At 43.2% G+C, this 25,344-nt stretch overlaps 1 protein-coding gene across 1 annotated transcript; it reads left to right on the top strand.

The window, feature by feature from the left end:
* Positions 1–6,097: 6,097 nt before the first annotated feature.
* Positions 6,098–19,391, top strand: LOC122748464 (sulfotransferase 2A1-like). Its single transcript, XM_043994095.1, has 6 exons — positions 6,098–6,239; positions 12,618–12,826; positions 15,857–15,983; positions 16,625–16,719; positions 17,867–18,003; positions 19,181–19,391. Exons 1-6 carry the CDS (start codon positions 6,098–6,100, stop codon positions 19,389–19,391), a joined length of 921 nt encoding a protein of 306 aa, XP_043850030.1.
* The last annotated feature ends 5,953 nt before the right edge of the window (positions 19,392–25,344 follow it).

The raw sequence follows: 25,344 nt of genomic DNA, 5'->3' as shown, positions 1-25,344 counted from the left end.
ACCTGAGTGCCCTAAGGCAAGAGGCGGCTAAGGCCCTTATTGTATTAAAGAAGTTTGAGGCGCAGCAGGTGGGAAAGAGACGCAGTGGAAAGAGAAGTGCCGCAACGCAGTCAGGTTGTACATTTTATTTCCCTGTATTCTCAATTTGAAATAGTATCTCATAAATAAACTCTGCTTTGATTATTTAGTTAAGAGGCTTCTTAATATTTTGCTTATCAATTTTGGGAGTGGAGCAGTGTGGTGGAACTTTATAAACGGCCCACATTAAATTAACATTACTTAGATAGCCAAAAAGTCAAAAGTCCCCAGAATTAGTCCTCCATAGATTAGTCCCCCCAAATTAGGTTAGTCATCAAAAATATTTCTACAGATGGCAGGGAGTAAGCACAAGCAGTGGCAGGAGGGAGATGTGTGGAAAGCAGTCAGGTCTCATAACTTTGCATTTCTTATCTCTTACATTTATTTTTATGAATAAACTCTGCTTTGATCATTAAATTAAGAGGCTTCTTAATCATTTGCTTATCAGTTTGGGAGCAGAGCAGTGTGGAGAAATTTTTAAAAGGCCCTAACAGATTGGCTTTAGAAATTAATAGCAGTCAGATAGCCAGCCAGTCAAAAGTCCCCAGATTAGGTACCCCAGCTAGATTAGTTCCCCCAAGTTGATAAAATATTCCTACACCTTCCCCATGATATTTACTCTGTTATCTGTCTTCTCTCATCCTATCCCTCTTCAAAAGGGATCTGCTTCTGTCTTCCCCCTCCCCCACTCTGCCCTCTCTTCTTTTACCCCTCTCTCTTTATCCCCTTCCCTTCCTATTTTCCTGCAGGTTTAGATAGATTACTCCACCCAATTGTGTGTGTTATTCCCTCCTTGAGCCAATTCTGATGAGTGTTAGGCTCATTTACTGCCCATCTTAAATAGATTACTCCAACCAAATCCCTCCTTGAGCCAACTCTGATGAGATTAAGGTCTTTGAGCCTATTCTGATGAGTATAAAGTTCACTTACTACCATTCTCCTCTCCCATCTCTTCCCACACTCCATAATCCCTTTCCTGTTTCTTTCATGTGGGATTTTACCCCATGCTGCCTCTGCTCTTCCCCCTCCCCTAAAGATGTCATCATGGAGCACCTAGGTGACACAGTAGACAAAACATTCACCCTGGACCCAGGGGGACCCCAGCCAAAACCCAGCCCAGGTATGTCCCCCAACTCCAATTTTTTATGGTTCTCTAGGGTCTTGTTTCCTGACTGGAAGTGATATGGGGAAGACTGAACTTTAGGCCTGTAGGGGTCCATTACCTTCCCCTGATAACTACAAATTTACTGAGAACTGACTGATCCCTTTCCCAGGCCAATGACTCACCTGGGGCTAACCAATCTTTGTCAATTCCAAACTCTTGATTGACTTATGGATTGCCCCCAAACAAACTAGCTCCTCCCAAAGATTCCCCACCTTACATTAAGTAGTTTCTATTTAGACTTAAGTAGTATCCCCAATTTTGAAAGCAGACCTTGCTGACCTTAAGTTTCCTGTAGGCTCCACCCTCTCCAGTCTGTGGATGATTTACTCCCTGGATCTCCAGTCTTCAAAAGCTGATTCCATTTTTCTCACCTCCTTCCTCAAATTCCATAAAGCATCTTTTTCTAAGGTTTTAAGTATTTAGGACATCTGTTATCAGCCCATAGTCTCTGCCTAGCAGGATTAGAAATCTCTCTACTATCCAAAGTTGGCACAAAGAGGGAACAACAAATACACTCAGTTTCATATAGAAATCTATCTTACCCTATAGGGAAGTTCAGATAGGGACAGTGATAATGGAGGGAGAGGGGGGACTGATATGAGGGAGGGAATATTGGGGAAGGCAGTGATCATAGGTAAGGCAGTTGTGGGAAAGAAGAGGGTGGGGGTTAGAATGGGAAGGATGAGCAGATGAAAATAGCATGGAGAGATATAGACAGTCATCATAACTATAAATGTGAACACATTTGAGACAGAGTGATGCACACAGGGTGAATGTAGAGAGTTGGAGCGGGATCTGTTATGCTTCAGCTGGAGCAAGGAAAGTAGGGGTAGCAATTATGATTTTAGACAGAAAAAAGGCAAAAATAGATCTACTTGGGGAGATGGGGAGGGAAACTGTAGTTTACTGAGGAGTACCATGGACAATGAAATCATATCAATACTTAGCATGTATATGCCAAGTGGTATAGCATCTCGGTTTTTAAAGAAGTTGAATGAGTTGAAAAATCTGTAGGACCAGATGGATTCACAGGTGAATTTCTACCAAACTTTTAAAGAACAATTAATCCCAATACTATATAAATTATTTGAAAAAATAAGAGCTTCAAAAAAGCTTGGAAAGGCATGGATGAAATGATGTATTGGAAAGTGAGCAGAACCAAGAGAATACCCTAGACAGAGACAGCATTATTGTTTGATGAAAAACTGTGAATGACTTGACTATTATCAGCAATCCAATGATCCAAGTCAATTCCAAAGGAATATTGATGAAAGATACTATCCACCTCCAGGGAAAGAACTGATATTGATGGAACAGATTGGGGCATGCTATTTTTCACATTCTTTCATTAAGTGACAAATATGGTGATGTTTTCCATGATTACATACATATATATATAATCCCATATCAGATTATTTACTGCCTAAGGGAGGGGGGAGGGGAGGGAACAAGGGAGGGATAGAGATTGGAATAGAAAAATATAAATAAAAATTTTAATCTGGAAAGCTTGGGGAGGGGTGTGCTGGGAAGGTACAGGAGGTATATATGTATTTATATACATACACATATATTTATATGTTGTGCATTTATGAGTTATTTAGGTATTATTTATATAGTAATTATATTTAAAGAAATTCATCATAAATTATTTATATAAATTGGTATGTATTTATTATTTATAAAAAAGTTATGTTAAGGAATTAAAATACTAAGTTATATGTATTAGAATACATCTAGGTATATCTAAATGTGATAATATAGAAAATTTACATTATATGTGTCATATGTGTCTTTGTATATATTGTATATGTTTGCTATATTTATAAAATCTAATTATATACCACAAATAAAATTAAAAATTAAAAAAAGAGAACAGGTCCCAGGGAATGTGTGCACAATATGAACCTGGGTAGCATGACCAGAGAAAATGGAGAGAACAGGGACAATTGGGGGGCTGTGGGAGCACCCCAAGGTTTGCAACTTCCCTGACATGCTGGTTCACTGAGTGCAGTGTTCCACACAGATACAGGCACCAGCAGCTCAGATATTCCAGACATCAGGTGTCCTTCTGAAGACAAAATGTGTGACAGCCTTGACTCATTTCTTTTTCCACCTTCAGACTGAGTCTTTCTGCTCCTTGTTTTTCCCTTTGTTTTTTTCACAACCTTCTCCTGTATAAAACTTCTCCTTCTGCTTCTCTTCCTTCAACTCAAGTCTTTCTTCAGAAAACTCTAGCATCCACAGAATGGGAGAGATGGAAGGGACTGCAGCAGCCAACCAGGCAAACCCATACATCAAAAAAAGTCTTACTCTTTTAATACTTTTTGGGGGCAGCCAGGTGGTGCAGTTGATGGAGCATTGGTCCTGAAGTTGGAAGGCCCTCAGTTCAAATTTGAGCTCAGACACTTACTAGCTGTATGACCCTGGGCAAGTCATAACCCCAAGCCATTTCCAGTCATCCTAATAATATATCTTGCCCCTGGAGCCCAGATGACTCTAGAGGAGAGTGAGGCTGGTGACTTTGCACAGCCCTTCCTCACTTCAGTCAAATGCATTGCCAGTCATAACACCTGTCATGGTCCTCTTTGACAACAGAGGACAAACAACAACTCTTGTACTGCCATCTGCTCAGGGTGCTGCCTCCTTATCTTCCTCCTGTTACTCCTCTTCCCTCTTCTGCTTTTAGCTGTCTGATTCACAGCCTGCACAGCTAGCAGATGGTTTTTTAAAATGACCTCCTCAGGAATATGGTGCAGTGTGGTAAAAATTATTTATGGTAAAGATTAATATCGAAAGTTTTAGCTAAATCATTTGGGAGGGGCCACACCTGGCCCACCCTGAGATTATGTATGCTACTGAGAAGGACCTCCCCTTTTGGGGGAGGAAAAAACAGAATGCGAATGGAAGGGAAGGAACTTCCGGGAGGTGGGGTGTGTTTGAGAGTTCGCACTCTGTTGGCCTGGAAATCAATCTGGTGGCATTCAGGGACCTGGCAGAGGCACACATTTTGCTCCGTTTGGGCAACTGCATTTCTTACCAGCAACGGTAAACTGACTGGGGTTGATGAGTTTAATCCTAAATTCCTTTGAACTAGCTTAATTGGAAACACTCCGGGATTGCATGAAATAAGCTTAGAGTTAAGACTATCTATTTGTATTTTTACTTCCTTATTTCCTTAATTGGTTTCACCTTTTGTTGTTTAATTAATTCCCAAGTAATAAAACCTGACCCTTTGTGAACTAAAGCTCAGAGGCTCCTTTTCTTATTGGCCTGGAAGGAATATATAAAAAGGAAAGTTCAAAGGGGAGATTAAATCTAAAAGAGTCCCTCATATTTCCAGGACCCCAATATTAAGGTGAGTCACCCTAATAATGCTCCATATATCAAATTTTGGCCCTCACAGCAGAAACATTATAAAGTTAATCTAAATGACTTGAAAGCTATTAAATTGAAGTTCTCACATGCTGGTCAATCCATGAGACTAACAACTTCACTTTGAACCTGATGAATATTTCATGAAAGAGATTTTGATAAAGACACGTGGTCCCAGCCACATGATTCATATCTCTTCTCTGATAGACCAGAAGTTGGAAGGCTATCAGCTAGAATGAGAAAAAGGGGGGCACTTTTTAAAAAAATCATAAAAGTATTTTATGATTTTCCAGTTACATGCAAAGATAGTTTTCAACATTCATTGTTGTTGATTTTTTTTTCTTTTGCAGGGCAATGAGGGTTAAGTGACTTGCCCAGGGTCACACAGCTAGTAAGTATCAAGTGTCTGAGGCCAAATTTGAACTCAGGTCTTGCTGAATCCAGGGCCAGAGCTTTATCCACTGCACCACCTAGCTGCTCCTCAACATTTGTTTTTGTTTTGTTTGTTTGTTTTGTTTGTTTGTTTTGTTTTGTTTGCAGGGCAATGAGGATTAAGTGACTTGCCCAGAGTCACACACCTAGTAAGTGTCAAGTGTCTGGGACTAGATTTGAACTCAGGTCCTCCTGAATCCAGGGCTGGTGCTTTATCCACTGTGCCACCTAGCTGCCCCATGCAACATTTTGTTTTGTTTTGTTTTTGTTCTTTGGTTTTTTTTGCAGGGCAATGAGGGTTAAGTGACTTGCCCAGGGTCATACAGCTAGTAAGTGTCAAGTGTCTGAGGCCAGATTTGAACTCAGGTCCTCCTGAATCCAGGGCCAGTGTTTTATCCACTGCACCACCTAGCTGCCCCCACAACATTTGTTTTATAAAATTTCTAGTTCCAAATTTTTCTCCCTCCCTCCCTTCTCTCTGCCTTCCCCAAGACAGAAAGCAATCTGATATAGGTTATATATGTACAATTCCATTAAACATATTTCTGCATAGTGTGAAAGAAGAATCAGAACAAAAGGGAAAACCCTCAAAAAAGGAAAAAAACCAAAAAACCAGTATGGTTCAATCTGCATCCTAATTCCACAGTTCTTTTTTTTTCTGGATGTGGAGAGCATTTTCCATCATTCATAAAAGGGGTCACAGGGAAATGTGTCTGCTCCTCTTCCACTCTGCCCCTGGAGCCAAAATGACCACACTTCATTTTCCTTCTCCAAGACAATCCTCCAGCCAGTTTTAAGTGCCTCATCACAACCTGATATTTGTTTTTCTTGTCCTCTCTGTTCTTGTTCAGAGGCCTTGCCAGAAGGCCTCAGGGAGTCAGATTAATTTGTTTTGACCATCAGACATTGCAGGTTTCTCAGCTTCTTACAGAGTCCACTCTCCTCTGTGGGCACTGAACAGGCACCGAAAGGCACTGGACCTTGGGCAGAGACAAGGAAACAGGAGAAGGGCAGTGAGCAGTATCCTAGAGAGATGAGAAGTCAGCCTTCATGGAGAATCCAAACAAATTCTCATTTGTGAAAGGGATCCCCTTCTTCCCCCGAGTCCATGATGTGGAGGCAATCAAGAGAATGTGGAATGAGTTCAAGGTTCGGGACAAAGACGTCATTATAATGAGCTACCCCAGGTCAGGTAAGGAGTTGGGTGAGGAACCAAGACAGGGGAAAGGGGGCCGGAAGAGGGGGGCTTTCTGCTGTTCTTCCACATCCCAGGCCTCAGACCTGAGAGAAGGAGAGGGAGAACCTAGATTCTTAACCTTTGGTGTGTCATGGCCTCCTTTGTAGACAGTTTGATGAAGCCTATAGGCCCCTTATCAGAATGAGATTCTTAAATGATTAAATGATTGAAATAAGTGCCAAGTTTCAATAAGATGCAATTCCCCCCTCAAGTGTATCGATCCCCTGAAACCTCTCTACAGCCTCTTCTGTAGGCCCATGGACCCCAGGTTAAGAGCCCAGGTACAAAGAGAATCCCTGGGCCCTAGGAGGGAAGGAACTTACCAGAGGTCATACGGCTCCCAAAACCCAGGTAGAAGGGAACGGTAACTCAGCCACCATGGTCTTCCCATTGCATCCTGAATTCTATTTGAAAGAAGAGGTGTTTGGGACACCCCCATGGGGCCTAGATTTGTGTTCTTCTTCCAGAGGCCAGATGAGCTATACCAAAGGGAAGGCAGTGGAGAAAAGGGCAGCATTGAGTTTCAGAACAATGAGGGGTGAATCACAAGGATGGGACAAGATTAGGAACAAGGGAGACATGGGAGCAAAAGTTGTAGAAGAAGCAGAAGAGTCTTCCAAGTAACTGAATGACTCTCCCATTTGTCTGTGTGTTTAAAGATCACCAAGCACCTTCTGTTCTCCCAACAAGCCTCTGGTGCACATGGCCAATCTTGTCCCCAGCTCAGAAATGAAGAGACTCTGGCCCAGGCAGGATTCCAACCCAGGGCCCCTGCTTCTAGAGCATAATACTGTCTCACTGCTTTAAGCTCCCTCATCACCCTTGCTCTCCTCTCCCTCTTCTCTCTAACTCTTCTCTTCCTTCCCTCCTCTGGGGTTGTCAGGAGTATCACAGACTCTGAGTAAGAAATAAGTTGGGGTCATTCAAGCCACTTCCCCCATGAGGAAGCGTTCCTGAGAACACACACGATGTTTGGTCAGAGCTTTACCTCCCTGGTGATGGGGAACTCATCCTCTGCAGAAGCAGTTCCCTCCACTGTGAAGCAGCTGTTATTGTTGGCCTAGCCCATGACTCAGCCTTCCAATCTCAAGGCTTCCTCAGGCAGTGTCCTCTCCAGGATGTTACCTGAACAATGGCTATCTGACTCCTTAGATGACAATGTAGAGTTGGCTAAGAAAACAACTCAGAGCATGGCTCCTGTCTGGGATTCCACTCAGAGTGCTCAGAATAAGCCACAGATGATGAAGTCAGATGCAGAAAGCACTGTTATCCAAACACAATTCCTTTGGGAGGGAAATACCATGGAGACCCACATCATCTGAATTACTCCTGGGAACAGTGACATGCAAAGAGTGCACATGAGAATGCTCTCCATTTGAGGAAGCCGTCCAGTTCCCAAACGTGGCCTCACCATCCCATTGCTTGTCTCCCATACTGTTTCCCCCATTACCAATATGCAGTCCCCATCCATGAGACCAGGATGCTACCAAGGGTGAGAGTCCTCAACCCTGATTCTGGATAGCTCTTGGGGCCCCTGGAAAGCCTCCAGATGTCTTATTCTAAACTGCTGCCCTCTGAGCTTTTCTTAGTGATCACAGAAGTGACCCTATTGCACAGCTCCTAGATACTCCCCAAATTAGCAACACCAGAACCACCCAAAGTGAGAGTTAGAAGATGCCTTAGCGACCCCGAATCTAACCTCTACAGGAGAGAAGTCCCCACTCTACCCAACTCGATAAGGGAGCCTCCAGAGGACAGGTGGCCATTCTCCTTCTTGACCAATCAAGTTAAGAAGTTGGGGGGGGTTGTTTGTTTTTCACTGATAACAAGCCTAGCTTTTTCTCTCGGCAACATCCCCTCAATGTTCTTGGCTCTGCCTTCTGAGGCCAAAGAGAGCATGTTCTTTCTGGCCTCTTTCCACTGTTCTAGGTCAGAAAAGCTGCTCAGGATCCCCCTCCTTACTAACTTCCAGAAAAATCCTATACGGGTGTGATCTCAACTCCCGGACTTGAGGAAAATGTTGACTCAATCTCCCAGCCCTCTTAAGGCCATCACTGTCTCCAGTATGCTTTCACTTCAAGTAGGAAAGAAAAGAAAGGAGAACAGAGACCTAGGACTATCAGCCACGTGTTGGCTCTAGGTGCGGAGGACCCAGAGTTAGGAAAATCGAAGGTCAAATCTGGCCGCAGATACTTCCTAAGTGACCCTGGGCAGCTAACTTACTCTATCTCCCTCAGTTTCCTCAGCAGTCAGATTCAGTTACTAGCGCCTGCTTCCCACGTTGTTGTGGGGATTAAATGAGAAGCAGATATACAACATACTTAGCACAGTGCCTGGGACATAGCAGCTGCTAAATAAATGCTCTTTGTTTTCCTTCCTTCCTTCCCATTAAAGCTCTTTGAATACTTGAACACAGTTCTTGTTCCCCCACCTTCCCACCCCACAATGCTTTGTTTCCAAGCCAAAACATGTCCAGATCATTCCAGTGATCTTCACACATCACAGACTCATCTGTCACAATGCTCTAGACACTCTCCAGTTTATTACAGTTCTTCTCATACCATGCTGCCCAGAACTGGACCCAACCCTCCAGATGAGCTTTGATCAGGGGGAAGAACAGAGGGCTCACCAGTCCCCTCCTCCTGGAAGCTCTGCCTGCTTGTGTGCATCCCAGGATCCCATGAGTGTTTTTAGTTTCCATATCCCACTTTTGAATCATAGAGCTTGTGGCCCAGTCTGACCCCTCCGATCCTTTTGTTAAAAGAATACTTGCTCTCTAAGCAAGCCTCCCCCAACTTCTATTTGTGAAGTTAATTTTTTTTTATATTGTGGCAGGTGAAAGATGAAATAACTAAGGAAATAAGGGTTTGAGCTTCTGAGCATATTGATTTATTAAGCAATGCATACCAATTGCATAACAGATTGGCACCAGGCCTCCTTCAGCTTTGGAACTATAGACTGAATACAAGGGAAGGCAGATTTTTATGCATCAAAAACAAACAAATAACAGGATATAAACCAGGATACAAGATTAGGTCATCTGATTGATTTCTAACTGAGAGGAATGCACTGGGAGAAAGGGAAAGGGAGAGGTGGAATGGGGTAAAGTATCTCACATAAAAGAAAATAACCACATGCTTCCCAGCAGATCATCCCCCACTATTGCTGTTATTCTGTATACAGTACAATTCACTTTGCATTAGTTCGTGTAAGCCTTTCCAGGTTTTGTGATAGCATACTGCTCATCTTTTTTTTATAGTAAACTACATTTATATAGAACTTTAAAAGGAGATTTCCTCGCAAAATACCCATGAGGTTGATTATTGCAATAACAATAGCTAACATTTATATAGTACCTTATATCTGATCAAGAATTTTCTTCACAATAGCCCAGCAAAGTAAACACCACCACCACCACCATCATCATCTTACATTGCTCTTGCCTCTGCTTCAAATTTTTTCTCAGTTACTATTGTCAACTGTTTCCCTCCATTCTATTTGCTCCCCACATTTACTCTATTTTCTATCTTCTTTTACCCTATCCCTCCTCAAAAATGTTTTGCTTTTCATTACCCCTCCCCCAATCTGCCCTCCCTTTCTTCACCCTTCCCCCCATCCCCTTCCCCTCCCATTTCCCCACAGAGCAAAATATTACTATACCTACTTGTATGTGTGTTATTCTGATGAAAGTAAGGGTCATTCACTCCCCTGCTCCTCCTCCTTCTTCCCCTCTACTCCATAAGCTTTTTCTTGCTTCTTTTATGTGAGATAATTTGCCTCTATTCCCCCTCTCCCTTTCTCTTTCTTCCAGTGCAATTCTATCACCCCTTAATTTTATTTTAAAGATGTCATCATGCTAGGTGACACAGTGGACAAAGCACCCGCTGAGGACCCAAGCCCCAATTTGGCCTCAGACATAAGACACTCCCCAGTTGCATAATCCTGGGCATGCCCTCCAACCCTGACTGCCCCCCCACACACACAAAGATAAACAATCAATGCTTTGCAGATACCATCCCTTCTTAATCAATTCCCACCTGTGTCCTCTGTCTATTCCTTAAATTTACTCTTTATTGTAGTAAGCTTGTAAATTCCCACAATCTTCCCTTTTGACAAAGAATAGGAGAGGGAATCCTATGTTCTTTGTTCTAGATTCTTAAACTTTCTGTACCATTTAATTTTACAACATTCAACAGTGTTGATAACATCTTATGCTCCTGCCTGAGTGTAATGTCTCAAGGGATCTCACAGATAAGAATATTTTAAAGGGTCTGTGCAACTCCTCCCCCCACCACCAAGGTAAATTAGTAGTAGTAGTATTGAAGCAAAATTTACCCATTAAATATTTAAATTTTCAGTTAAATATTTTGTCACATTTTAATAGCTCAATTCATAACCTAACAGGATCTATATAAAAAAAGAAATTATCTTAACCTAATTTCTGATAGAATGATTTCCTAAATATCACAATATAAGAGAATTTAGAAATAATACACAAAATCATATTTTAAAACATGATAAAACATTATCATTTAGATGACATCAATTCAGCTTAATGTATTTCCAAATTATGCAGAAAAATATTTGTATAATCACTTTTGATATTTTATACCAATCACATCTAAAACTCAGTACAAAGCTATCAAGTATGGAATAATAACATACAATTAAAGAAACAATAATAGTCAGCATTTATATGGTGCTTTCCTTTATGGAATCGCCTTTTTTGTTTTTATGCCTGTCTCCTACAGAAAAAACAGATCAGAGAAATTATATTTTCATAACATCTCTTAGAGGAAAAACCAGATCAGAGACAGGCAGGAAAAACACAGCACCACTTCCTTATTGGGGATAGGTTGGGAGAAATGGTTCTGATTTCTGGAGTTATCTCTGTCCCCTAGGCACCACTGAGGCAGTAGTCACACCTGATGGGATTATCTCTCATTAGTGGAGGAGACTGGAATGAAAGGTGGTGGTGCTGACTTCTGGAGTTATTTCAGTCCTGAGCAGGTGCCCTTTATCTCCCTTGCTTCTTTAGGTGTGTCTGTCCTTTGGTTTAGCTTCTCAAGGAGGAAGTTCTCTGAGTTCCCCCAGAAAACTTCTGAGATACCTCAGGCCCATAACAATGATGAAGGGTCATGTTCAAGAAACAGCAAGTAGTTCACTGTTACTGGTAGTCATGTAAAAAGAGTCAGGTGTAAAATGACTGGAAAGGTAGGAAGGGACTAGGTCATAGAGGGATTGAAAACCCAGGTGAGAGTTTATAGTTGAATAGAGGATTCCAGATGGGACAAGATTCAAAACCAGGTCTTCTTGACTTCCAGTCCCACGGTTCATTGACTACAACACTACAAGACCTGTTCAATATGGCCCAGCTTGGAGGAAGTGGTAGATCTGGGATTAGAACTCAAGTCCTGAGACCCACAGGGCAGAGGGGCACTACAACTTCCCCAGATATATATGCTAGAACATAGCTAAGCTCATCTGCTCCCCCAAGCCTAGAAATGCTCCCTGCTGCCCTCCTTCCATGCCTCTAATTATGCTGTTCCCTAAGCCCAGAAGGCCCTTCCCATGCCCATCTCTCTGGTGAAGTTCTACCCAACCATGATGGCCCAAGAATCTCTGCTTTATCCCATCAGTCTTATCGATGAATGATGTCTCTCTCATGCATGCTTCCATGCAGGTCTAGTACTTGGCTAGGTTTCACAGAATCTTATCCCACGGACACCCTAACCCATGATGGTGAGCAACATGAAGTCAGGGACCCATATCAATGTCTCCCAGGTCTGAGCACAGTACAGCCTTGCCTTAACACTGGCGGTGTCCCCTATGCCTGCAAGGCTTCCCCTCCTCACTTCTGCCTCTTACAGTCCCAGCTTCCTGCAAGATGGCTCCAATCCATGCCCTCCTCTCTAAGATTCCCTCCCATCCAGTCTGCATTCTTCTTATATAGACTGAGTGATTTGCATGTCCTGTGAGTTCTGAGAGAAGCGCCTGTGTTTTTGCCTTCTTTTTTATATTGGGCATTCACCACATTGCCTGGCATCTGCTAAGTGCCTGGCAAACACTTGTGGAATGAATGGATACTCTTTGGTGTGGCCACTCCATTATTCAGGCAAAGCTGAGCTCCATGGCAGGGACAGGTTTTCGACAAATAGCACTGTCCCGAGTGACATGGAGCATTCTTCCTTCCTTCCCTCCTGGGAAGCCTTCCATTGACTTGTTCCAATATGGGCTTCATTGACACCCCTGGGACATCTCCTACCTCTGAGAAGCTGTGATTCTGTGAATGAAATGTTCATGAGATCCCTCCCTCCTTTTTATTCCCTGCAGGTACCCACTGGATAATAGATATTCTTAGCCTGATCTACTCAAAAGGAGACCCCACTTGGGTCAAGTCTGTCCCTTGCTGGAAACGTTCTCCTTGGATAGAAATGAAAAATGGCATTGAAATGGTCAAGAATAAGTCAGACCCACGGCTCTTCTCTTCCCATCTCCCAGTACAGCTCTTCCCTAAGTCCTATTTCACCAGCAAGGCCAAGGTAAGCACATGAGGAGGCCCCTGATTAAAAGTGAAAGAAACAGGTGACTGGGGATTGGAGAGAGGCTGGGATAGAAAGGAGCTGGGGCTGTATTCCTGCTTCTTACTCCACAGGAGTTCAGGGAAAGGAGGCAGCAGACAGAGGACTGTCTCTGCTGCCCATCCTCTACACTCTATCCTAGTCATCTTCCCAATGGTCCCCTCTGACCATGTCACTGCTCACTTCTAGATCTGATACTCAAGGGCAAAGGACCTGTGGAGAACAATTTTGGGGGGCAGGGCGGGAGGGACAGGATCAGAAATAGCAGAATGGCATTGAGAGCTATGCTGGCATGGCTGGCCTGATTGTTTTTGTTTTCAGTTCCATAGCATGAAAGGGCCCTCTCCCCTCATAAGGAAGAGCTGAATTATATAAACCACTGGGTGGATAAGGATGCGGTTAGAGCCTCCTGGAGCATCTTGATATTTGCTCCAAGATATGACCCAACCCAAAGATGGAGACAGTTCCATCTATGGTATAAACACCAATAAGGGTACCAAGGTCTGCAAGGAACAAAGATGATACGCAAGCTCCATGTTTGAAATGTGGAGTTCTTGCACATCAGCAGGATGTGTAACAGATAACCCCTCACTTAACCCCCAAACACCCCCTCTCAGTTATTTTGCAATCTCTTCACTTGGCATGGAGCTTTCTTTGTCTGTAAACTATATATAAGGTCAACTCTTCTCCTATTCAGAGAGGCTATCTCCATCATGGCTCTGCCTCCCAGCCATGTATTCCTCTCTCCTAATGAATCTCTCAATTTTACAAGATTTGCTATTAGCCTCCAGTTCTTTGGGTGAGTTAGCCCTCTCAAACCAGGATGGAGTTACTCTTAGAACAAAGTGAGAGAAGGACATGAGATAAAGGAGAAGGGGAAAGAGAAGATGGAAGCATGAAGGTGGTTTGGAGGGATTTGGAAGATGGCCAGAGATAGAATGGGATAAAGGTAAATTTGGCAGAATTGAGGAGACCGAGTAGGAGGATGAGGAATAGTAGGGAGGAGCTCAAGAGAGGTACAACAGTTTTTCTTTAAGTATCTAAAGAGCTATCATGTGGTAAAGGGGTTAGGTTCCTTATGCCTGGCCTCAAAGAAGAAAGCCAGAAATGGAGGCAAGTTACAAACTGTCCAATGGAGGCTAGATGTCAGCAACTACTTCCTAACAACGGGAGATGTCACAGAATGGAATGGTGGAGTCTCCTTGCCTGGCAACCTTCAGGTAGAAGGTGGGAGGCCATTTGTGGGGAATGTGATAGTGAGTATTACATCTCTGTGGCCTTTCCACAGACATCTATGTAAAGGGATTTTTATGTAATGTGAATTTGCCCAGAGAAGCAAGAGTAGGACGGGGAACATAAGGAGTTAAGGTGAGTCATGTGGGGGTCTGACCAGAATTGAGAAGAAGAACAGGGCAAGGCAGACACATGGGGGACGGACATGGACAAAGAAAGGAGATGATGAGTGACACATAGTGAATGAGTGGCACAGTGGATAGAGTTCCAGGCCTGGGGTGATGAAGATTCATCTTTGTGAGTTCAGAACTGGCCTCAGAAACTTCCTAGCTGTGTGACCCTGGGCAAGTCACTTCACCCTGTTTGCCTCAGTTTCCTCATCAGTAAAATTAGCTGGAGAAGGAAATGGCAAACCACACCAGTGTCTTCAGCAAGAAAACCCCAAATGGGGTTAGATGTGACTGAAACAACTGAACAATAACAAAAATAGTGAGTATTCTTTCTTTTTCTGAAAATCCTAGTTTTATTCATACCCCAGTGACAAAAAATAACCTTAATATGATGATCAAAGTTCTTTGCAGATAACTATGTCACGTTAAAATGAGAAACCCAACAAGCAGATAGTTAAGAAAATTCTTTGTGGTCTTCCTGGAAATGTTTAACTCTATACCAGTCTCTTCTCCAATCCAATTTCAAAATGCATTATGTTGGGGGTGGCTAGGTGGCGCAGTGGATAAAGCACCGGCCCTGGATTCAGGAGTACCTGAGTTCAAATCCAGCCTCAGACACTTGACACTTACTAGCTGTGTGACCCTGGGCAAGTAACTTAACCCCCATTGCCCTGCAAAAAAAAAAAAAATAGAAAAAAAAATGCATTATGTCTCCTAGTTAGTACAAGTCACTTCATTTTTGTAACAAATGAATGAAGGCACAGTTTATGCAAGAAGACTCAGCCCATTTCAACTCCTTGGCTGAAAAAAACACTTCAGTCAGTTCTTCAGAAGGAACAGTGAACAGTCTGGATAATTTCCACATCAACAATCTAATGGGGGGCAGTTAGGTGGTACAGTGGATAAAGCATGCACCCTGGATTCAGGAGGGCCTGAGTTCAAATCTGGCCTCAGACACTTGACACTTACTAGCTGTGCGACCTTGGGCAAGTCACTTAACCCTGATTAACTCACCAAAATAAACAAATAAATGAAAAATAGAACAAAGAAAAAAGAAAATTGCCATTTGGGGGCAGCTAGGTGGCACAGTTGATAAAGCAACAGCCTTGGATTCAAGAGGACCTGAGTTCAAATTTGGCCTCAGACACTTGACACTTATTAGCTGTGTGACCCTGGGCAAGACACTTGACCCTCATTGCCCTGCAAAAAAACCAACAATATAATGGCTATAAGACTTCACAAGAGCCACATGATATCACAACAGACATGCTTCAGGGGTGTCCTGCACATTACACATCTGGCAGGAAATTATGCTATTAAAATTCAAGTTAGAATGAACCAGTGTCCTGAACTGGTTTGTCAATGTTTATTTTGTCTTTTTCTTTAACAAAAATGGTTTCCATAATTCCTTTAAGAAAATAGAAAAACCTCTGTGACTAAGTTGTATCTGGACTATTTCAGTGCAGGCAACCTTCCAAGTGATATCAACACTGCTTCAAAGATACTTTGGCACTTCTGGGTTTTAGTCTTTCTTCAGATATGCTCTGGATTCTCCTTTTCCTTCTTCTGTTTCCAATTTCTCTTTCAGATGATTTATGTTGCCAGAAATCCAAAGGATGTCATTGTATCGTTTTACCATTTCAACAATCAGTTTCTCAATTCCCCTTCATGGTTAACTTTTGAACATTTCTTTGAGGGGTTCCTGCAGGAAAATGGTGAGTGAGGGAGGAATGGTGGAATCACACCATACTCCCCATCCTTCTCCCCTTTCTCTTCTTCCTCCTCATGCTCCCTGGAATCATAAGAAAAACCCATTTTACTTGTGCCCTTCCACTTGAGGAGAGACACATTCTTCCTGGCAGCTCAGGGACAGAGACAGGGCAAGAACTATCTCCCTCATGTTGGAGAAGAGGGATGGGCATCCAGACTTGGGAAGTGACTTTCCCAAGCTTCCATGGCCAAGAAATCTGTGGATTGGGCCATATTGGAGGCCAGGTCTTCTGAATCTAAGACCACTGCTCTTCCCACTCAGGGCCTGGACTGAAATGGAAAGCCTTCAAGTTCCCCAACCTAACATATCCCTCACATCCTTGCTGAAAGTCCTCAGGCTGAGGCCAGCACCTGGCCCTGTGCTTGTGTTCCTGGCTCTTCTCCCAGCCAGCCTTCTTTTGGGAGACATTTCTCTGTGTCTGGGAATCACGCCCTGACCCTAACTCTATGTCCTATAAGGCAGAACTTACCTCTCTGTCCTGGACACCCATCTGACCACCCTTCAGAGCAGAGCGAGCAGCACCCTATTAGTCTGTGAAGCAGGAGTGACCTCAGCTCCCAACTCTCCTTCCCAATTCTCTTCTAGTGATGTATGGATCCTGGTTTGACCACATCAAACAATGGCTGCCCATGAGAGAGGAGGAGAAGTTCTTGTTCCTAACCTATGAGGAACTTCATCAGGTAAAGTCCCTGGCCTTTTCCTTTGTCAATTATCTCCATTTTATCTTGTGTGTATTTGGTTTGCACATAATTGTTTGCATGTTGTCTCAATAAGTCAATAGACATTTTTTTTTGGTTAGGTAGTTGTGTCCCACTCTTCACGACTCTATTTGGAGTTTTCTTGGCACAGATACTTTAGTGATTTGCCATTTCCTTCCCAGCTCATTTTACAGATGAGGAAACTGAGTCAAAAAAAAATATATATATATAGTGTATATTTCTATATCTATGGACTGAAGTGGGGAGTAACTTGAGGCAGGCAGAGCCCCCAGCATTTATTGTAATAGTCCAGAATTGGGGTGATGAAGGCCTGAACCAGCAAGGAGAAAAGGGGGAGTGTTTGAGAGATGTTGTAGAAGTGAAGTTCATAGGCTTTGATGACAGCTTAGATACAGGACTAGAGATAGGGGGTGGGATCCTGGTTGGGAGAATGGTGCTGCCCTCTACACCAGGAAGGAAGGAAGGAAGTTGGGAGGTTTTAGAGGGAAAGATAATAGGGGCAGCTAGGTGGTGCAGTGGATAGAGCACCGGCCCTGGATTCAGGAGGACCTGAATTCAAATCCAGTCTCAGACACTTAACACTTACTAGCTGTGTGACCCTGGACAAGTCACTTAACCCCAATTGTCTCACGAAAGAAAGAAAGAAAGAAAGAAAGAAAGAAAGAAAGAAAGAAAGAAAGAAAGAAAGGAAGGAAGGAAGGAAGGAAGGAAGGAAGGAAGGAAGGAAGGAAGGAAGGAAGGAAGGAAGGAAGGAAGGAAGGAAGGAAGGAAGATAATGAGTTCTGCTTGGGACCTATTTAGTTTCAGATGTCTACTGGACATGCAGGATGTCTGAAAGGAAGAAGAAATGTGACACTGGAGGTCAGCAGAGAGGTTGGGGCAGGAGAGATGGATTTGAGAATCATAAAAAAAAAAATTGTAATTCAATCCATGGGAGCTGATGATGCCACCAAGTGAAGTAGTGTAGAGGAAAGAAGAAAAGGCCCTAGAACAAACGTGGGGGCACCTCTAGTCAGAGGCCATGAGCTGGATGAAGATGCAGCCAAGGAGAGAGAGGAGTGGTTAGAGAGGTAGGAGGAGAAGCAGGAGAGTGGTGTCCCCAACCTAGAGAGCAGAGTATCCTGGAGGAGAGAGTGGCCAGGCTGCAGAGACCAAGGAGAATGAGCACCGAGAAAAGATCATGGAATCTGCCCTCCAAGAGATCATTGGTTACTTTGGAGAGAGCAGTGAGGGTGCGCTGATGAGGTCAGAAACCACATTGTAAGGGGTTAAGAAAGGAGTGAAGCGTTTCTGAAAGTTAACCCCCCACTCCCAGAGGCTGCTGTTCAAGTTCTCACCCCTTGAACTTTGTTCTACTCTGGAGAGGGGAGGCTAAGTAGAATTGGGTCTGTATGGAGCCCAAATCCCTTCTATTCTCTGACAATTCCATTGAACAAGCCTAATGTAATACGGCTTCCATTCCTCTTCCCACCATGGCTGCCCCCTCTATGGACTGAGATTCCTGGTTCTGCAAAGCCATCAGAATTCTCTGGGAGCATTGGTTTTCATGTTAGGAAAACAATCCATTAGTGATGTATTTAGAATTTTTCCCTCAACCAAAGCTAATCAGACTCTCTCTCTCTCTCATATATATATATATATATATATATACATACATACATACATACATATATATGTGTGTGTGTGTACATATATGTAATCAATCTATATCTTAAAAAACTAGCACCACATACATCCATCTCCAGTCCTGAATTACAATTTTCATTCCTCAGGACCAATCAAATTTGATTTACCTGTTGAATTTACCTTCATAAACTCTCTTGTCTAGAGCCCTTCCTCTCCTCTCACACTGCCCCCACCCCCCAACTGAACTATTCCAATGACTAACTGAGTGGGGGGAGTCTTCCTGCCTCAAGTCTCTGCTCACTCCAGTCCATCCATCCTCCATCCAACAGAAAAATGGATTTTCCTAAAATATTGGTCCAACCACAGAACCCTCTTCTTCAACAACCTCCAGGGGTTCCCTATTGCTTCCAGGGACAAACAAACACAAAATATTCTGTTTGGCATTCAAAGCCCAGCCTTCTCCAGATCCCTCCTTCATTTCCAGTCTTCTTACATCTCACTCCTGGCCATGGACCCTTTCATCCAAGAATACCGGTCTTCCAGGCTTCTGGTGGCTCACAGCACTTAACCTGGAGTAAGGCAGACCTTTGTTCAAAGGTTTCTTTGGCTTGGCGGCCAAATATCACTGAAGTGTTGACTCTGGATACACCACAATCCCATGAAAAGCAGCACATGCATGAGAGAGAAGAAGAGAACTGGGAGCAGGCCGGGTGAAGTGAGCCAGAAGAGAAAGAGCTCTGGCAGCCCAGGGAAAGGGGACTGAAATCCCAGCTGAAGCTGGTCTTTTCCACCCCAGAGGTTACTCTGCTCAAGGGTGGAGCCTGGGACCCCAACATGCCAAGTGTGGACAGGCTGAGAGTATCCAAATAAAGCAGACGCACACAACCAGGAATGGGACGGGCCACACTTCCCAGGGAGAAAGCTTGACTTTTAACCCCACTTGCCAGCACTTCCATCAACAGAGCAAGGAGGAACAAGTTCCACTTCAGAGAAGACAGAGCCCATAGGCCAGTGTTTAGCTCTGGGTCTGCTATAAGGGTATAATGAGTAAAACCAGGAAGTGTTCTTTCTTTCTTTCTTTCTTTCTTTCTTTCTTTCTTTCTTTCTTTCTTTCTTTCTTTTTTTTAACGGGGCAATGGGGGTTAAGTGACTTGCCCAGGGTCACACAGCTAGTAAGTGTCAAGTGTCTGAGGCCAGATTTGAACTCAGGTACTCCTGACTCCAGGGCCAGTGCTCTATCCACTGTGCCACCTAGCTGCCCCCAGAAGTGTTCTTTCTAGTCACTGCCAGCTCTGGGCTTGGGTCCACCCTCTGGTCAGTCAGCTCACCCACTCAGAAGAGAGATCCACGGAGAGATCCTGCATTTGTCAAGAGATCTTTACAGCATGTGTCCACATCTGTCAGAAGCTTCTCCTTCTGGTGGCCGGCCACACGAGGCTGATTTCCTCAGCATGGGCTGGGAACTGGTGAGAGGAATTCCCACAGACAGTGTTGATTGAGAAGGACTTCATTTCCTCTCCACAGGAATCTCTTAGCCTTTCTTTTACCCATTCTCCAAGTCTGCTTTCCTCCTGTCTGATCTTCTTCCCTTCCTCTGTGTTCCTGGGTTTGTTCCTACCTTTTCTTTTTCTTCTTTTGACTGTCCTCCTCCTCCCCTTCACCTAGTCCTTTTCTCCCCCTTCATTTCTTAGCCCTTTTTCATAGATTTTTCTTTTTTTGGAGGCAATAGGGGTTAAGTGACTTGCCCAGGGTCACACAGCTAGTGTCAAGGGTCTGAGGCCAGATTTGAACTCAGGTCCTCCTGAACACAGGGCCAGTGCTCTATCCATCTTAGCTCTTTCAATTGCTTCTGAGTTTGCTTGCCTTTTGCTCTACATCCCTCTCTTGCTACTCTTCCTTTCCCTAATTCCTCTTCACTCTCTCCTTCCTCTCCACAATGACTCCCTACCCTCCTGATTGAATGCCTTTCCCACTTTGTCATCCGCTCATCATTCCTTATCCTTCCACCTCCAACTCTTCTTTTTTCTCTTCCTTTCTTTATTCCCACCTGCTCTTCTTCCTGTTTTAACTTCCTTTTTCTTTCCCTCCATCTCTCCATCCAATTTTTTCCTCTCTTCCTACTTCCTCCAACTCTTCTTCCTATTTTCTCTTCCTTTCTCTTTCCCTCCAAATATTTTCCCTGTTTTTTCTTTCTTTATATCATTTTCTTCAATTCTTCTTTTTTCTTCTTCCCTCTCTTTCTCTCCACCTCCCTCACCAGCTCTTCATCCATTCACTATAACCTCCACTTTTATCTACAGTTCCTCTTCCCTGTGCTCCTTCCAAATCCTCATCCTGCTCACCTTCCTCGCTTGATTCCCTTTCTACTCCTGCTTTGGATCTTATCCTCCCCCACATCCCACTCCTCCCACCTTCCCCTCCAATTCTTTTCCCCCCACCCCCTGCACTTAGTCCTTTCTCTCTTCCCCTCAGATCTTTCCCCTAAGGCTCTTCCTTCTCTCTACTTCTCCTAAATCTCCTGTGTCTACTTCTCTTCCTTGAACACTTTTCTTCCACCCCCTACTCCTACCCCTTATCCACTTTTTTTTTTTAGTGAGGCAATTGGGGTTAAGTGACTTGCTCAGGGTCACACAGCTAGTAAGTGTTAAGTGTCTGAGGCCGTGAGGCCGGATTTGAACTCAGGTCCTCCTGACTCCAGGGCCTGTGCTCTATCCACTGTGCCACCTAGCTGCCCCCCTTATCCACTTCTTATCTGGCTCTTCCCTATCTGCTTCCTCTTCCTTTTTTCTCACTTTTGGCATCTGCCTTGTCCCTCTTTTCTTTCTACCTGACTTCCCCTATCCCCCAGCATGATGATGGTTGATGTTTACTCCTAGGATCTCAAGGTCAGTGTGGAGAAGATTTGTGGATTCCTGGGAAAGGAGCTGAGTGAGGAAGAAATAAACTCAGTCCTAGAGAATACTTCATTCCAAGCCATGAAAAAGCACAGGCTGGAAAATGATGAACCTGGACCATTAGAAAATATGGAATCGGGGCAGCTAGATGGCGCAGTGGATAGAGCACCGGCCCTGGATTCAGGAGTACCTGAGTTCAAATCCGGCCTCAGACACTTAACACTTAATGGCTGTGTGACCCTGGGCAAGTCACTTAACCCCAATTGCCCCTCAAAACAAAAAAAAACAAAACAAAAAAAAAAAAAAAAAAAAAAAAAAAAGAAAATGTGGAATCTGTCAAAAAGATGGTGTTGAGAAAAGGTGAGGCTGAATGGTCTGGGGCCACAAGGCATTTAAATAAGAAGGTTTCTGTCCCTCCCACAGTTGAAATCTAGGCATCCAGAAATAGGATCAGAGAGGTTGTGAAAAACAAAGCAGATAGAAGTCAGCCAATGAATTTCTTCTCTCCACAGCATAAGCAGTACCAGATGTCCATGCAATAACCTGCTCTGAGATAGGGTGCCCAAGCAGCCAAAACAACCCTTCCAGGTTCTCCTGTGTTAGAGGGGAAACAAAAGAGAAAAAGTAGCAGAATAGGGACAGACTTGTCATCCATACTCCCTGAATGATGAATGATGAAAAGGAGAGCCCTCTGGCTGCAGGGGAAGGTGCTAGCCCATCAATGTTAGTCACTAAAAGTCCAACCAATTTCTCCTTCCTGGGCCTAGGAGGGAGGGAGAATGGAATGGAAAGGCATGATCCCCAAGGACCTGTCTCCAGAATGTGCTGTCCTCTTTCTACATGTGACAGGAATCTGTGGAGACTGGAAAAATCACTTCACAGTCACCCAGATGGAAACATTCAACAAGATGTACCAAGAAAAGATGAAAGGACAAGATCAGAACCTGTTCCCATGGGATCAATGAGGAGCTGAGCTGCAGCATCCTTGGTGTTCTCTAATTTGCCTATAGATGATGTGCAGATAGAGATAATTCTTCCTCCTCTTCCCTCTCCCTGTTCCCCTACTCTCTATTCTCTTCTCATATTGCCATAGTTAGCACAAAAAAAAGTAAGGTTTGGCACGGGAGGCATCCCTGACTCTTCCCAGAGGAGAGCTTCCAGTGTGGGACTCTCCCTTGACAAACATGCTTTGGATCCTGTTGTGGAGTAGTCCTTTGCACCCTATGATTGTGAGTATTTCAGACATAAATGAGTGCTGAATGTTGGGGCTTTTCCTGCCTACTGATGCAATGGTGATTGTAATCATTTCTCAAGAAATTAATTATGCTAAGAGGTTATATAATGTTAAACAATGCTTGCCTCTGAAAGAACTGCAACAATTCCAACTCTGTTATGGTGAATCATTTTCAAAATGCTTTTCTAGTCCATTTCTGGCCTAAGATGGCAAAACAACAGGCTCCTACAAAGGGATGGCTAATGCAGAAAGCCAGCTGGGAAGAATGTTGTTGTTTTTCCCCAGAGGACTGCACATTTAAATTGGAATGGAAGGAAGAAAGAAAAACTATCTACCAATATTGGCCAAAGGAGGGACTATAGAGAATTACAGCCAGGTTGTGTTTAGTGTTGGTTACTTGTGGCAAAATGATTAACTGGGACACAGCATCCACCTGAATAGAGGGAATGGAGGCATAGTTCAAGTGCAAAACCTAGAAGCGTTTATTGGGTGAGTACAGCATAAGTGCCCATAGGTAACAGAAGACAGGGTCTATCTGTTCCAAAGACTAGAGGTTTACGGAGTGATTTATATGGTTTTACAACAATGTGGGCAGGAGAATAGGGGGAAAACAGAGTACCCAGAACCAGCTGGTTTGTGCAAGCTCTGTCCATTTGAGGCTGGTATGAACCAGTTTGGACCAGCCCTGTGGTTGCTGGCACAGCAGAGGTGTTCAGTGGGCACCACAAAGGATCAGTGCTAGGTCAAACTTGAGCGACACTCATTTTGCCTCCTGATTGCCTGATTTTGATTCCCAGCTCATTTTGGCCTTTCCTGGATAATAAGGGAGATCAAGCAAATCAAGGTGATTCTGAAACTCATTATATGCTCCATTTCCACAGTGTGAAGAATGAATTGCAAAAAAGGGACACATGGTTAAAATTCACATTACATATTTCCATTGGGCTGGAAAGAATAGCTATATTTTACATAATTAAACACTCAGGAGTACACAGGAGACAAAATCCAAGAAAGGAGTAAGACCCATGCCCTCAAATGTCTATACATAAAAAATTTTTAAGTATAGGTACCTGGAGTAGCCTACAGGACAGAGCCAAGGTGTCAGGGAAAAGGCAGAACCTGGCCTGAAAACAACATCTCCAAATCAACTAAAAAGCTACTTGAAATTATTCACAACGTTAGCAAAGTTGCAGGATACAAAATAAACCCACATAAATCATCAGCATTTCTTTAGATTACCAACAAAGTCCAGCAACAACAGATAGAAAGATAAATTCCACTTAAAATAATTGTGGCAATATAAAATACCTGTGAATCTACCTCCCAAGACAAACACAGCAACTATATGACCAGAACTACTGTTAAGGGCTAAAATTCTAGCTAAACTGTCTAAAATATCTAATGAGTGGTCGCCAATAAATTATAAGCTTTAGCAAGAGTTAGACTTTTAAGCATTTATTAAGGAGAATAAGAATTTGGTAAAGAGAGAGAGAAAGGCCTAGATTCCTATCTATTAAAGGGAGAGCACATTTCTAGCTCCCTTCTCCGCCAGCGTCCTCAGGAAAGAGCCCCAGAGTCAGCGCCCGTCTCTTCCTTCCTCCTCCCACTAGTCCGCGTCACTTCCTCCCAAAGAAAAGACTCCTGGCCTTGCCCTCAAAGACCTTCGCTTCATGGGCAGAACTCTTCTACAGTAAGTATCCAGCAGGTGCCGTCATTCCAATCGTTACAGTCCCCCCTGTTGTTCCTCAAGAAACAAAATGTTTCCTTGATGGAACAGTAAAAACAATATAATAACTATTGCTAACTAATAATATGTGAACAACAATATAGAAAAGGAAGAGAGGAAAGTTTTGTCCAGAGGGGCGATTTTTTTTTTGTCCTCATGAACCGACGCTTTGACATTAGTCTTGCAAAGGGAGGGCCTCTGCAGAGAATACATGTTACAGATGGTGTATATTATAACAGAAAGAGAAAAAAACAACAAAAACAACAAATCAAAACTGTTCATTTAAAGTCTCTGAAAGTCTTTTCTCAGATGTCCTCTAGGTGTAGTCGTGGAATGGAAGTCTTTTCAGGGGTTGATGTGTGGATGCTGGTAATCAGCCAGGAAATTTCCTACAAAATTGAGCTTAACACAACTTTAAAATAGCTTTGTCAATAATCAAATCAAACAATGAAAGTTTTCAAAAACATGTCTAAGGGAATTCAGAATCTTAGTTGTTACACATGAAACATATAATAAAACAAAAATTGAACCATTCTTTAAAATTATAATATTACTATAGTCCCCCCCTTATGGAGGGTAATTGAGAAGACAATTGCTACGATATTAATTATTAAAAATAATTTTTTTATCTTTGTTTCATCACTTTTTGCATCATCTGCCTAATTATCCTCATGCCATTATGAGAAATTAAAAAATCTAATATAATTGGTAACAGGTGTCAAGGCCAAATTCAACACTGTATTTATCATGACACCTGAGATAATTATGGGGGTTACCATAAAAGAACAGAGAAATGATGGGATATGAGCATTCCCACACTTGAGCAATATGTACTGCTCATACAGTATGCCAGGCTTAAAATAGGTGGATGGAATATATGTCCAAGCCACCGAACATATTGGAAGAAACTGAGTCAGACTTAATCAGATCCATGGGATTAAGATGTCCATGGCATCAGGCATATAGGAGGGAGCATAGAAGCCAGGTGTAGAAGTGAGATGGGTGGGATGAATACTTCCAGCCATCTGTACAATATTGTGGGGAAAAATAAAATAAAATATTAAACCAAGAGAATCCAACCTCAACATTTGTCAAAAGCCGTTCCC

This window comes from Dromiciops gliroides, chromosome 3 (genome assembly GCF_019393635.1).
Source record: "Dromiciops gliroides isolate mDroGli1 chromosome 3, mDroGli1.pri, whole genome shotgun sequence".
Taxonomy (NCBI): domain Eukaryota; kingdom Metazoa; phylum Chordata; class Mammalia; order Microbiotheria; family Microbiotheriidae; genus Dromiciops; species Dromiciops gliroides.
Note: the sequence above shows the minus strand (reverse complement) of the source record. Positions and strands in the feature narration are given on the sequence as shown.

Coding starts and splice junctions, on each gene's coding strand:
- LOC122748464 (XM_043994095.1), top strand. CDS start 6,098: ATGGAGAATCCAAACAAATTCTCATTTGTGAAAGGGATCCCCTTCTTC. Junction 6,240..12,617: donor AATGAGCTACCCCAGGTCAG/GTAAGGAGTTGG, acceptor TATTCCCTGCAG/GTACCCACTGGATAATAGAT. Junction 16,720..17,866: donor CCTATGAGGAACTTCATCAG/GTAAAGTCCCTG, acceptor TCCCCAACCTAG/AGAGCAGAGTATCCTGGAGG.